The sequence below is a fragment of the Culex quinquefasciatus genome, chromosome 3, assembly GCF_015732765.1.
Source record: "Culex quinquefasciatus strain JHB chromosome 3, VPISU_Cqui_1.0_pri_paternal, whole genome shotgun sequence".
Lineage (NCBI taxonomy): Eukaryota > Metazoa > Arthropoda > Insecta > Diptera > Culicidae > Culex > Culex quinquefasciatus.
In genome coordinates, this window is record NC_051863.1 from 179,969,639 (window position 1) to 179,983,308 (window position 13,670).

The following is a 13,670-nucleotide window of genomic DNA, read 5'->3' on the forward strand; positions in this document are numbered from 1 at the left end:
TATTTTGCAAGTTGGTTTTGAATTAAGTTTTTGAAAAGTGAGCTAAAAAATATGTTCAATGGGCTAAACGTCGCAGAAAATTCAATTTATTTTACTCATTCTGACTGGACAAGATTGTTAAATCTTACTTTGATATGAAATTCAATAAAATGTAAGAGCAGTTCAGTAAATGAGAATAAGCGTGCCCTACATTGTGTTTTAAAATATATAAATATATAGCCCATCCATAAACCAGGAGGATTTTTTTGTGTTGCATTCAAATTTAGTGAAGATTTTTTTAGTTTATTGAAGAATAATATATAGTGAAGCATAAAACGTAGTTTCTGTGATTTAAACTAAGGATTTTCAGAGTTATTTTAACAATTTTTAAGTTCCGCGAAATTTGCGTGAAATTTGGTGTTTTGAAATTGAGGTCCACGTGAAATTTGCAATTTTCGAGCGTGAAAAATCACTAAGCCTAAAAATATATATTAATTTGATACCACTACTTACACTTTAATAGGGCCAAATAATATGATTTGACTATGCCCATTTTTTTATAAATTGGTTAGGCTGGTACAAATTTTATTTAAAGTTTTTGTCCCCCCCCCCCTTCAATGTTGGCCCGAAAAATCAGGGTGCAAAAAAAATATTTTTTTCAAAAAACTACAATATTTTAATGAAATTATAAGTACAATTAGTTAAAATCAATTTAAAATGAATTCTCAACTGAACTAGTGTAAAATACATTTTAAAACACTTTTTCCATGCAAATGTTGAAACTATGGCATGTTATTTTAATATTTATATTTTTTTTATTTTTTCGATGCTCTACGAAATTGGTCGATTTCGACCATTTTTATTTTTTGTATTTTTTATTTGTCTCAAACTAACCCTATGACCAAAAAAGCTATTTTGTGTCATTGGTTCAACCATACAAGTCTCCATACAAATTTAGCAGCTGTCCATACAAAAAGGATACGTAAATTTTCGAAATTCTGTAACATTTTAATGAATTTTCTGATCAACTTTTTGTCTTCGGCAAAGTTGTAGGTATTTATGAGGGATATTCAGAAAAAAGTAGGTACACGGAAAAAAATCCTGCCGATTTTTTACTTAACTTTTTTTTTCACAAAAACTTAGTTTCCCAAAATCAGTTAAAAGATTCTTATTAATAAAAAACAGTTTCCCAAAATCCGTTTTTTTCGAGATTTTATTATACGCTTCGGGGACCAAAACCCGCAACTTTTGAGCCATATTTTTTTAAAACTAGTGATTTTTGAAAAATATCAAAATTTCATAGATAAAATTTTTTTGACCGATTTTTTATGAAAATTTGAATTTGCAATCAAAAAGTACTCTACAGATTTTTTGATAAGGTGCTTCGTTTTCAAGATATAGCCACCGAAAGTTTGATTTCAGTGAAAAACATCTTAAAATCAAAATAATTAGAATATTATTTTTATTTTCAAGTTCAGAAAATTTGAAGATTGGACCACACCGAATAATGGATAATTAAAACTTTGGAAAATCGAGTCTAGACTGTAGTCCTAGTCATTACATACTACTTTGCTAAAGACGGTCAAATGGAAATTATTTTATTAACGTGACTTTAATTTTGAAAGTACTTCGATTGATTCATGCTTCTAGATCCAACTCGAAACAGCCTCAAATTTCCTCCATTTACCCCTACGATCAATTTGCGTGGTCGTAACAATCCCCTTTTTGTTCGACAAATTGCATTACAATGTGCGTGCACGACGATCACCAAGAGTTCGCTACATAATGCCTATACGTCGTAGTGCCTTATGCGCTATCTCTCTCTCTCTCTCTTCAAAGGCAAAGATTCGCAGGCAGCAGCTGTTCAAGAGCCGCGCAGCGACGAGACAGGAAGTGCCTTCTGAGTGGTTCAGCCACAATTAATATGACAGTCAGGCAAACTAAACGAATGCACACAGTATATTATTCAAATTAGGATTCGCGTTTTCTAACCCGCGAATTGAATTGCATTACGCGGGTTGATTCGTTCGTACCACAATCGCTGTCCTCTTGTTACTGTGGGTCGCTGTATTCAATGGGATGGTTAGAGGGGAGATGCTAAACGAGTTTAGGGCGCCACAAGTGGCGCTTCAGCATGAATTGAGTATGCTCACGTTGTGTACGCGAGCTCAAAGCTCGTGCAGATATCCCACTATCGGCAGTTACCATCTGGGTTTACATTTGTTCAACAGGTATGCTGCAGTACTCCGCTAAATCCAAGTGCGCGATAGATAATCAAATGAGAAATGACAGGCAATTAAACCCCCCTCGCCACGAGTTGGTAGCTTGTTAGCACCGGTCCTCCAACCACGGGATTATGCTCGCGCGATGTGAGAATTACGACCTATTAGCGCAGCGGTTGGGTGACCACTTTGGTCCGGTTCACAGGATATCCAAAAACAGAAACTTGGTTCAATTTGAGCCGACCGACCTGCCAGCTGGAAGGTGAGTGGCCTAGTGAACCCAATGTCAGGATTCGGCCACTTGTCGCCGGACAATCCGGGTAGCTTCCCATAAAAGGCTAACGCCGAGCTACGGCTTAGTATGTAGTTCAATTACTGGTGCGCGGTGGCCCAACCTGCCCCGCCGGCCATTAGAACACGGCACGGCTCTCAATCTACATAGTCCGCGGGCATGGTGACACATTCATTAGCGAAGAATGCGCTTCATTCAGCAGCAGCAGCAGCATGGCTTGGCTTGGCGATACCAACTTGGTGCGGCTTGATTGACCACCTTACGAGCGAAATTGAATTACGTAAGGTGGTTAGCCCTTGTATGGGAGAGATCTCTAAAAGGTTTCCCCACTACTCGGAGATCTAGCTCGAACGAGCGTGGCGACGCGTCTCAATTATAGTGACCAGTTGGCGAGCTACAGCACACGGGGACGCGCAGAAGGACGTTCTCCGTGGGACACGACCTTCCACTTCACAGTGTCCACTTGATTCGGCGATTGCTGCTGCTGAGTCAACAACCGGACAATAGAACATAAAAAAGTATGGAAATTCCCGGAATTGTAGCGCGACTGCTTGGAGCAGCTCGTCTTCGTTTTGGAAGTACAAAAGGTCGTAAAATGATAGCAGGTTTAAGGTATAACGTTTGCTTTTTTGGGTTATTGACATTCGCGATGTCAGTCCGGACTAAGTAGTCTTGTATTTTCCTCAACGCGTATTGCGAGTCTCCCCAATTGGTCAAATCTTCAATCCGGATATCGAACCCAACACCTCGCGTACCGTTTTCCACACTTGAACCGTGTCGCGCAAGATATGTTTTATGCTAATTAATTTGAGTGAGCGTAGTTTGTATACGTAAGCCGAACGAGAATGTGATTTGAATATGATTATCTGCTATCTCGGCGCGCACTCTCCGCATGTCTCTGCGCGATAATCTCCAGCTACGCTGCCTAAGTCTGTATTTGTAAAACAAGCGGTTTCTTCCTTTCAGTGTGGGCCTCCGCGAATCAACGCGCTCGCTTTTTGCATTTCTTTCCCGATGAATGTTTGCCGTTTTTGTTTTCACACATTCCACCTTGCGACCGCCGGTATCTACTCAATAATATCATTTCGGGCTGCATTCCTATGGCCAAGTTTCCCCGCTGTCGTACCTCCGGCGCAAAAAAAAAACGACTGACTTAAGCTGAAAACATGTGTCTTCGAACCCGCAGCTGTAGTACTAGCCCACTTGATGGATTTGATGTGTACCTACGACGACGTACACAGCAGAAGCGGCAGCAGAACTTTGTTGGTAGGCTCGTCATGCACTAGTTTGCACGACTGCCATAAAAAGTGACTCTGAGCGAAGAAGGCAAAGTGGAGAGAGCTAATAGATAATGGAAAATAGTTTAACTTCAATGAGGCGGTTTGCGGTTCTGGCCGCACCCACGCCACCACCCCGCGCGTCGGCTCTTGATGGGTAGTAAGTCAAACAGCGAAGTTTAGCGCACACAAATTGAGAGATTAGTATGGTAATAAGCTTAATCCGGGGGGCCCTTAATTAAGTGTAATAGTAGCAGGGTTGGGACAGGCAATAGTAGCAGGGAGGGAAGAAAAGCTGATGTTGGAAGCGAGATAGTTCGGACATTCGAAAACAATATTTTCAAAAAATAAATAAATCAGGACTAACATTTCAAAAGGGCGTAATATTGAATGTTTGGCCCTTTTGGAATGTTAGTCCTGATTTAACATTTTTTGAAAATATTGTTTTTCAAAAAAGATCGGAAAATTTCACGAATGTTTCATGTATTAACATTGAAAATCAGACAATAAGTTGCTGAGATATCAACATATGAAAATGGTGGGTTGTTTGGGTGAGACTTAGAAAACATATTTTTTTTGTATTTGAGCAATTCTCTACCAAAACCGGAAATGGATTTTATTTGTACTTTTTGATTTGGCTCAAACATTGTGGGGGCTTTTTCTATGACCAAATAAGCTATTTTGTGTCATTGGTTCACCCATACAAGTCTCCATATAACTTTGGCTGCTGTCCATACAAAAATGGTATGTAAATATTCAAACAGCTGTAACTTTAGAGTGAATTTTCTGATCATATTGGTGTTTTGGGCAAAAGGTATTGTTGAGGACTTTTGAGAAAATAATAGGTGCACGGAAATTTTTTTGCAGATTTTTTAATCATCTTTTTTTCTTTTTTTACTAAAACTTCAATTTTTTGATATGTTTTAGGGGACAAAAATCCGCAACTTTTAGCCATAGAGAAACAGGGTCAAAAAATCTGCCACCGAGTTATGAATTTTTGAAAAATAGTGATTTTTGGAAAAATCTAAGTTTCATGCAAAAACTAGTTTGACATAATTTTTGAATGCAAAATTGAATTGGCAATCGAAAAGTACTTTACAGCCACTGACGATATCTCAGCAACTAATTCAATGTTAAAACATGAAACATTCGTAAAATTTTCCGATCTTTTCGAAAAAAATATTTTGAAATTTTTTAAATCAAGACTATTATTTAAAAGGGGTCATTGCGCCCATTTAAAAAGCTAATCTTGATTTAAAAAAAATCAAAATATTAAAAAAAGTACTTTATAGCCACTGACGATATCTCAGCAACTAATTCAATGTTAAAACATGAAACATTCGTAAAATTTTCCGATCTTTTCGAAAAAAATATTTTGATTTTTTTTAAATCAAGACTATTATTTTAAAAGGGCCATTGCGCCCATTTAAAATGCTAGTCTTGATTAAAAAAAATTCAAAATATTTTTTTCGAAAAGATCGGAAAATTTAACGAATGTTTCTTGTTTTAACATTGAAAATCGGACCATTAGTTGCTGAGATATTGTCGTTAGAAAATGGTGGGTTGTTTTGGTGAGATTTAGAAAACTTCAATTTTCCCGAGGTCCAATCTTCAATGTCTCTTAGACAATTTTGTAGCAAACTTTCTGAACTTTTCAAAAAAAAATATTTTTAGAAATGGTCAATCCTGGTCACTTTTTTTTTTAAATCGAAAAACTGCAAATATTTTGCTAAAATCAAACTTTCGGTGGCTATATCTTGAAAACGGAGCCCTTTATCAAAAAATCTGTAAAATACTTTTCGATTGCAAATTCAATTTTGCATTATAAAATAATGTCAAATTTGTTTTTGTATAAAACTTCGATTTTTTTTTTCCAAAAATCACTATTTTTTTCAAAAATTCTTAACTCGGCGGCAGATTTTTTTACCATGTCGTGAAACTACTTAGATTTCCTGTCATTCTTGAACGACAAAATAGCCTACTTTTATGTACCAAAAATAACTGAATCGAATAGCAACACTTTTCAAAATAAATGCTGAAAAGTTCTACTTTTCAGCACTGAAATGGGTGCTGAAAAGTTGAACTTTTCAGCACTTGTTTCGAAAAGAAACACTTTTCAACATTTTTTTGATTTAAACAATTTATTGACAAAATACATGAAAATTTGACTTAAAATTTCACTCAGTGTGTGTTTTTTGGAATTGCAAAAAATGTTGTATGGAACTCGTTGCAAAACTTGATTTTTTCAGCACTCTTCGTATTTATCCAACTCGGTGAACCTCGTTGGATAAATGTACGACTCGTGCTGAAATAATCCTCTTTTTGCAACTTGTTGCATAAACTACTATTTTGATTGCAAATTCGACTTTGAATCGAAAAATGAAGTTGAAAAATTTTTGCGACCAGTATTTCGATTTTTTAAAAAACCGTATTGATTCAAAAATTCATAACTCGGTCAAAGATTTTTTGCCCATGCTGGAAATTTTTGAAAAGTTGGCATTTTATGTCCCCTATAAAATATCTAGAGTTTTTTTTTAAAGGTCCAATAAACCAAATTTTTAGTTTTTGCTTTTTGAGTGTTTTCTAATAACCCTGACTCAAGGCGGTTTCAAAAACACCCAAAAAGCAAATCTGTTTTTTGGACCTTTAACAAAAACTCCAGATATCAGAAAATGAAAAAAATAGTAAAATAAAAAACAGCAAACAACAACTTAACAATTTACCGTGTATTATTTTGGCTTCTATGAGCATATCGAAGGCTCCAAAAAATTTCCAGCCGGATTAAAAAATACAAAAAAAAAAATCGAATGACCGAAATCTCAGAGAATTGCTCAGCTGATGAAATTCTTATTTCTATTTGATATTCTAGGTAATTCATGTTAATTTTATACAATTTGACTACCGTTCTTTACAGATCCTAGATCTAAGTTAAGAGCTCAAATATACAATTATACATACATTTACAATACCAGACCTTAGTTCAATAAACCTTTTTTACCAACAAAAAGTCCTGGAATTTGACGTACCGTAAACTGGGGTGACTTTGATAGCCCGGGGTGACTTTGATAGGTTTTTCAAATGCCCGTCAAATTAATATTTAAACATTTTTGAGAATTTTGAGTATGTAAGCATTAAGGGAAAGCTTATTATCGAACATATATGCAAAAATGTGACTGTTACATTGGATGTATCAAAAATAGTGGCCAAATCAAATTTCTATCAATGTCACCCCGGGCTATCAAAGTCACCCCAGTTTACGGTAGATCAATTGAGTTGTATAGCATAGTTTTCCAAAGATCAACTCTTCAAATCCCAATACATCCGGATACCTGCCCCACTGGGGTGTAATAACAAAATCTTCTGCGCAAAGCAATTAAATTTTCCATATAAATTTGCATGGGATAATTTTTTTTTAATCTTAATATTTAAAATAACCACGTTTCACGCTATATCAAAACCGAACTCATATTCGGATGACTCTCCTGAAGAGAGTATGGTGCTAACTTGCTCCTGAAATGAGATACAGCGTCCTCAAAACTGGTCTAAAACGTGATTTTCGAGCAAAAAACACGTTTTAGACTAGATTTGAGGACGCTGTATCTTTTTATAGAAGCAAGTTAGCACCATACTCTCTTCGAGAAAATTGTAGAGCACATTCTAGAGCATCAGAATATGAATCCGGTTTTGATATAACGTGAAACCTGGATTTTTTAAATACCAAAATCCAACAAAATGGATTACTTGATACTTATTTCCATACAAACTTGAATCGCTTTGCGCCAAGTGGCGTTTAGTGGGGACTAAACCAATCGTTTCCAAACTTTGGGGAGTTATTTAGGACCCCAAAAGGAACTGAAAAAATGCTGTGCTCACTAAATTTGGACAACTTTATTTTTTTTCCATACAACCATATTACACCCTACTGCCTCACATACGTCCGTGATCTCTTCCAAGTGGATATCAAGGGGTTGCAGTTTGCGGCTACTTCAACCGCTTCGACAACGATCCGAAGCTACCCCATTTTCGGTAAGCCCTAGCAGGTTCAAGACATACTCAACCTTTTGGACACATTCCGAGCGCGCTCTCGCACGTATGCGATTACGACGACGAGCTCTCTCTCGAACAACATGACAATTATGGTTCCTTTTTTGGGAACACCGCAGCGACCTCTAGCCCCCGGGTAACCTTTTACACCGCCGCGCGCGCTCGATCTGTGATGGACAACCCCGGACAGTTCACTGCTTAATCCGAGCCGCGCGCGTGCGCTCCTAGACCATACCATAGGGGAGTTCAAATCAATCAAAGCTTAGAAGCACCTTTGACAAAAGACTCAACACACCTAGGGGAGGGGAGGGGACGGGGGTCTTTATCGCGGACGGTCACCAAACGACCTTCGCAAGAGCCTTTTCAACGCTTCAACGTTCGACTGGAATGTCTGCTATGTGCAACATATGTCAGGTCGTCGAAGGGGGTTCCTTACTTGTTTTTTTTTTACGGTCTTGTCGTCTTGCCACGAAGTCAACTCTCCGCATCTCCGCGTGCAGAAATTGAAAGACAAGAGAAAAAATCTGCCGAAAATGACAGTACCCTGGCTGGGTTGGCCGTCGAGCAGGGGGGGGGGTTACATAACCGGCGAGCGTTTCACTTTAAAGCTGATAAGTTGAATTGGTTGGTGGACGGTGTTTGCTGCTGAGAGGAGGCTCAACTGAAGTTTTGGAAGAGTTTGCGAATCCTGTTTGGTTTCGAGACGGCGAGGAACATATATTTCCACATATCGCGCCATAAAATAATGTTAATTGCAAACCCCGTCCGCGTCTCGATGTCGGCGATGGGACGAGGTTTTGTCAACTGGGATTTATTGGGACCTTTTAGGGAAAATCGAGTTTTTGTTACAATGTATACAGCAGGATTTTTGTAATCTTATCTGGAAGGTTTGTAGTTTAATTTTGTATTTTTCTTGTTGCAAACGACTCACGAGTTAATAATTATAAATCATTTTTTTGAATCCAACTGAACTGAATAACAACGTTACTTACATAGATCAAGCCGGAGTAGTATCGGTCCTTGATGTTGTGCAGCACGGACGCCTCGTTCAGACAGGTGAGCTCGGCCATGTCCTCGACCTTGTCGAATTTGGGCGGGTTCATCTTCTGGATGTCGTCCTTGAGCACGAGGACGCGCTTGCCGGTTTCGGCCAGTTCCACCTCGACCTCATCGCCGCGTTCGCCTTTGATGCTGGCCGCTACGAAGCCCTGGAAAAGGTAAAACAACAAAAACAAGATGTTACTATTTGTGTACTACGGTTGCGACGAAGATCTGCGATGAGTATCTACGTTGACCTTTGGACTTGATTCGTCAAATAATCAGAGATCAGGATCTACACCAGTACCATTTACTCGAGACTTGGATATCTCGACAAAATCTTCTTTAGATATTTTTTATGATTTTTACAATCCCTTGGAATACTCCCAATGACGGGGACAAACCTAAAAACCTCAACCCTTACGCATCACCGTCGAGTTGAGTTCGCAGGAGGAATCCGCGAGGACCTGGTGGCGGAGGCACCGCAGAAAAAAAACAAGCTCCCACAAGGCCTTCTCTCACTCAAGCTCTCGCAAACGAGCGCGCGCGCACGCTCGGCATTGCCCTGTATGGAAGTATTTAGTTACTCTGACGTTGATGCCCCAACCAACCGTCCTTCCCTCGCGACAGCGGCGCCGACCGCTCAACGACGTCGGAGGAGCCAGGCCGGGCTTAATTTCACGGTAGTCGTTTGGGCCCCAGCGTTGGACGTGGCAACGGCGACGAACATCCACAAATTTGAACCCCCCCAAATAACAACAACAACGACGAAAAAAAAAGCCACGTCCATAAAGCTTAACCTGTCCGTGGACCTCAACAACCGCGGAGCAGAAGCAGGGCAGAACATCTGTTCGTAGGAAGCGCTGTTTTGGCACTTTGCGGCCTAGATGGGGCCGCCGCACCCCGGCCGACGACCTTGGCCGGGGGAGAAAATGCGTTTTTGATGGGTTCGGGCTGGTTCCGCCGGCCGGATTAGCAACGCGGTGGGCTTTCGCCGCTTCCGATGGGGAGGGGGCACCGAAACCGCCGCCGTGATCCACACCTCTCGCCGGTAAACATAACCACCAGAAGACTTGTACAACACATTTATACGTTATGAGGGGTGGATGGGAGGGGAAGAAGGAGGGGGAGGGAGGTCGAATTGAGGGTCGCAACAGTCGTATTGAGGTCGGAACGTGCGGTGTTCAGATCTTGACAGCGAGTCACGTAAGGCCGGTTGGAATGTTGGAGTAGTTTTTTAATTATTTTTGTTGGCATATTTTGAATAAATTTCTTAATTAAGCATTATTTTTATACGTTAATCTGATCAAACTAAAACAAATCAAGGATTTAAGCATTGCTTTTACACATTTTTTTAAAGTGGCGTTAGGCCGTTGCAAATATTTTTCAAGGGGTGCCTTCAAAATTGGTCCAAAAAATCAGGGGGCAAAAACAAATATTTTTTTCAAAAAACTTCAAAGTTTTAATGAAAATAAAAGTCAAATCTACTGAAAACAATCTAAAACGCATTTTTCTGCATTAATAATCATATTAAGCATGTTTGGACTGAATTTAAAATATTTTGATTTTTTATGAAAATCCAATGTACAGCACCGCAAAAACTTTATTCAAATGTTAAATCCATGGCTCGTAAATTCATTTTTTTTATTCCCCCCCCCCCCAACTTTTTTGTATGGATCGTGGACAATCGCCAGCCCCTCTCCCCCCCTCAAAGTGTCGACGTGGTTTATGAATGGTCCCTAGGATGTTTTCACCTTTCCAGAATCATCATTGATTTCAAGGCAGACCAAAAAATTCCGCATTTTTTAATGTTTTTTTATGATAATTTTTAAATTACGGGTTCTTGCCTGTCTCCGTTTTCATTTTTTTTTAAAGTATAGGACAAAAAAAATTGGTTGCTTTTTTATAGTTTTTTTTTCTTCAATTTCTAGTTCCTTTCTGTCTCCAACATTTTCTTCAAAAATCTGTGTTAAATCTTTTTTACATAATTAATTTGTTAAATTTTCAGAAATCAAAACATGCATACGTTTTAATATTTTTTTTCCACTTTTGGGAGTTTCTTTACCTGGATGCTGGAACATTTTCACTTTCAAATTAACTTTCCAGAAGTACATTCTTTCATAAAATTTTATTGACACTCAAGTCCGAAAAAATCACACTTTTGTATTTTTTAAATTCAAATTTCTTCCAAGTTCAAGACAGAAAAAGCGTATTTTTCATGCATTTTTTACTTACTTTAAATATTTCAAGTTTTGTCTGTCTCTTTTCAATACTGTCTCCAAAAATAAGGGACTTGACACACTTTTGTATTTTTTTAATTCAAATTTCTTCCAAGTTCAAGAAAATTTCCAAATCAAAACATAAATATGTTCATCATTTTTTTTTTCATTTTTGAAAGTCTGTCTCGGTACCTTAACTGCTGGAACATTTTCAAAAATATCAAGTTCTCATTGGATTTGTTTCAAATTTCCAAATATGCCATATTTTGTTTGGTTAAGTTTTATAGAAGATAAAAAGATGTCTCTAAAAGTTTCTACATCCAAAACTTGTAAGCAGTGTTGCCAGGTTGGCAGATAAATTAAAGAGAAGGTTTGATGATTAATGATTAATCATTTTCTTTGCCAGATTTTGTCAGGTTTAAAAAAAAATATTTTAGGTAATTTTTAACAACTTTTTGATTTAAATGAACAGGTTTAATGGAAAATGGAAAAAAAAATCATTCAATATTTATTGAATGAAAATGTAAATTGAACAATTTTGAGGTCGAAAATCAATAAAACCATTTAAATTCAAAAACTTTGAAAAAAAAAAACCATTTCCCACCTCCCATTTACAGTTGAAAAATGTTCGATTTTCGTCTGTCAAATTTGTGCCAAATTTTTCAAGATTTGTTACCGGTGCTTGTCCAGATTTTTTTTAAATGTCAACCTGCTAACCATGCTTGCATTTTTTTACCAAATATAATCTAATCTAATCGAACACAAGCCGGGACCGTGGTGTAGGGGTAAGCGTGATTGCCTCTCACCCAGTCGGCCTGGGTTCGATCCCAGAAGGTCCCGGTGGCAAATTTTGAGACGAGATTTGTCTGATCACGCCTTCCGTCGGACGGGAAGTAAATGTTGGCCCCGGACTAACCTAAAAAGGTTAGGTCGTTAGCTCAGTCCAGGTGTAGGAGTCGTCTCCCTGGGTCCTGTCCTGGTGGAGTCGCTGGTGGGCATTTGGACTTACAATCCAAAGGTCGTCAGTTCGAATCCCGGGGTGGATGGAAACTAAGGTGTAAAAAGAGGTTTGCAATTGCCTCAACAATCAAGCCTTCGGACACCTAGTTTCGAGTACGAATCTCGCAATCGAGAACGCCAAGGCAATGCTGTAGAGCGAATAATTTGATTTTTTTTTCTAATCGAACACAAGCGCAGCCAGTCCGAGGCAAGCATCCTGGAAAAACTTGTGGTTAGATTACGCCCCAATATTATTGTCAATATTAATGATTGCATTACATCCGAGTAACCCCGAACATGTATTACAAATATTAAAGCAACCAGGCCTACTGCGTTGCATTAACCGCAGAGACAGATTCTGATAACGGATCACATTGCACAGAATCAACAGGGGAGGAAGGATGCGTGGACATACCGTACCAAACGCTCCGAATGAGTTGTTGTTGGGTGTGTAAGTGAAAATTTGGCAAGTAATTATTATTTTTTTAGGAGGGGGAAGAGGGAGGAGGGGGGCGGGGGTTGGAATTGGGATTGAGGACATGGAAGATGGGTTGGGGTAGGAAGGATATTTCATTTGGTAAATAGAATATAATAAAAATTAAATAGCAAAAAAAGTAGGTACTTCAAAGCATGCGCCAAACCGAATATACGTCATCCCTCATATTCGGAACAGTTTACAGATTGGCCAATGTTCAACAAATCATATAAAATCGATAACTTTACATAATGATCTACTTTTACCTTCATGTGAATGCTTTTCTTGCGATCTTTCGATTGAAGTATAGACCGGCTGTACATTTTTACGTTTTATATCAAGTTTTCAAAGAAAAACATTGACCCTTGAAATCCACAAATTCGGAACACTTTTTTCTTACGATGTAAACAAACTTTATTTTTTCGCTCTAGGAGTACATATTTTTTTACAAAATAATGACTTTGCACTCTGAAACCAATAAAACTCATGCTTAGTAATGTTTTATGAATGGTCTGATAGCTTTTTTGTGAAAATATCAGTTGAATTCAGGCGTTCCACAATTGTGGGAGACACAATAACATCCCACAATCATGGAACAGGGAATTTGGAGGCAGTGTTTTGGTGCTCTGGATATAATAGTCTGGAAATGCAGTTTATGTTTTAAAAGTTTTACTTTTACTGGTGAAATAGCAAGAGAGTGTCCAAATAAAGGCCCTAAAAATAGCAGGGTCGTCAGAAAAGTTGAATTTTGCATTCTATTGACAAATTACGACAAAAGTGTTCCGAATTTGTGGGTGTTCCGAATATGTGGGATGACTGTACATCGAATACGATGCTGTAGCTTCACTAGAACATCCGCAGGTTGTGAACAGCTTCTGGCCTTGCCGGAACGGCTGGAACCAAACTGAAATCCTTTCCGTTACGCCACACGAAAAAAATTACGCAGAGCTTCACTTTTGTCTTCAGCATGTAGATTCACTTACAGCACAAACAAATCCGAAAAACTCATCAGGATCTTTCTTGGAATTTGCCAATGAAATGAAATGAAAATGTAAAAAGAAAAAACATTTTCAGAGTGAGAAAATTGCCAACACGTCATTTTTATTAAACTGTCAAGTATTTTTC

The 13,670-nt window shown here is 38.3% G+C and overlaps 1 protein-coding gene across 2 annotated transcripts in view; it reads right to left on the reverse strand.

Moving 5' to 3' along the window:
* LOC6049354 (myosin heavy chain, non-muscle) overlaps positions 1-13,670 on the reverse strand; it is a 110,860-nt gene that overhangs the window by 75,403 nt on the left and 21,787 nt on the right. For both annotated transcript variants that reach the window (XM_038262735.1, XM_038262734.1), the window contains exon 4: positions 8,807-9,022. In XM_038262735.1, the coding sequence (XP_038118663.1) occupies positions 8,807-9,022 (216 nt within the window). The remainder of the gene's footprint in view (positions 1-8,806; positions 9,023-13,670) is intronic.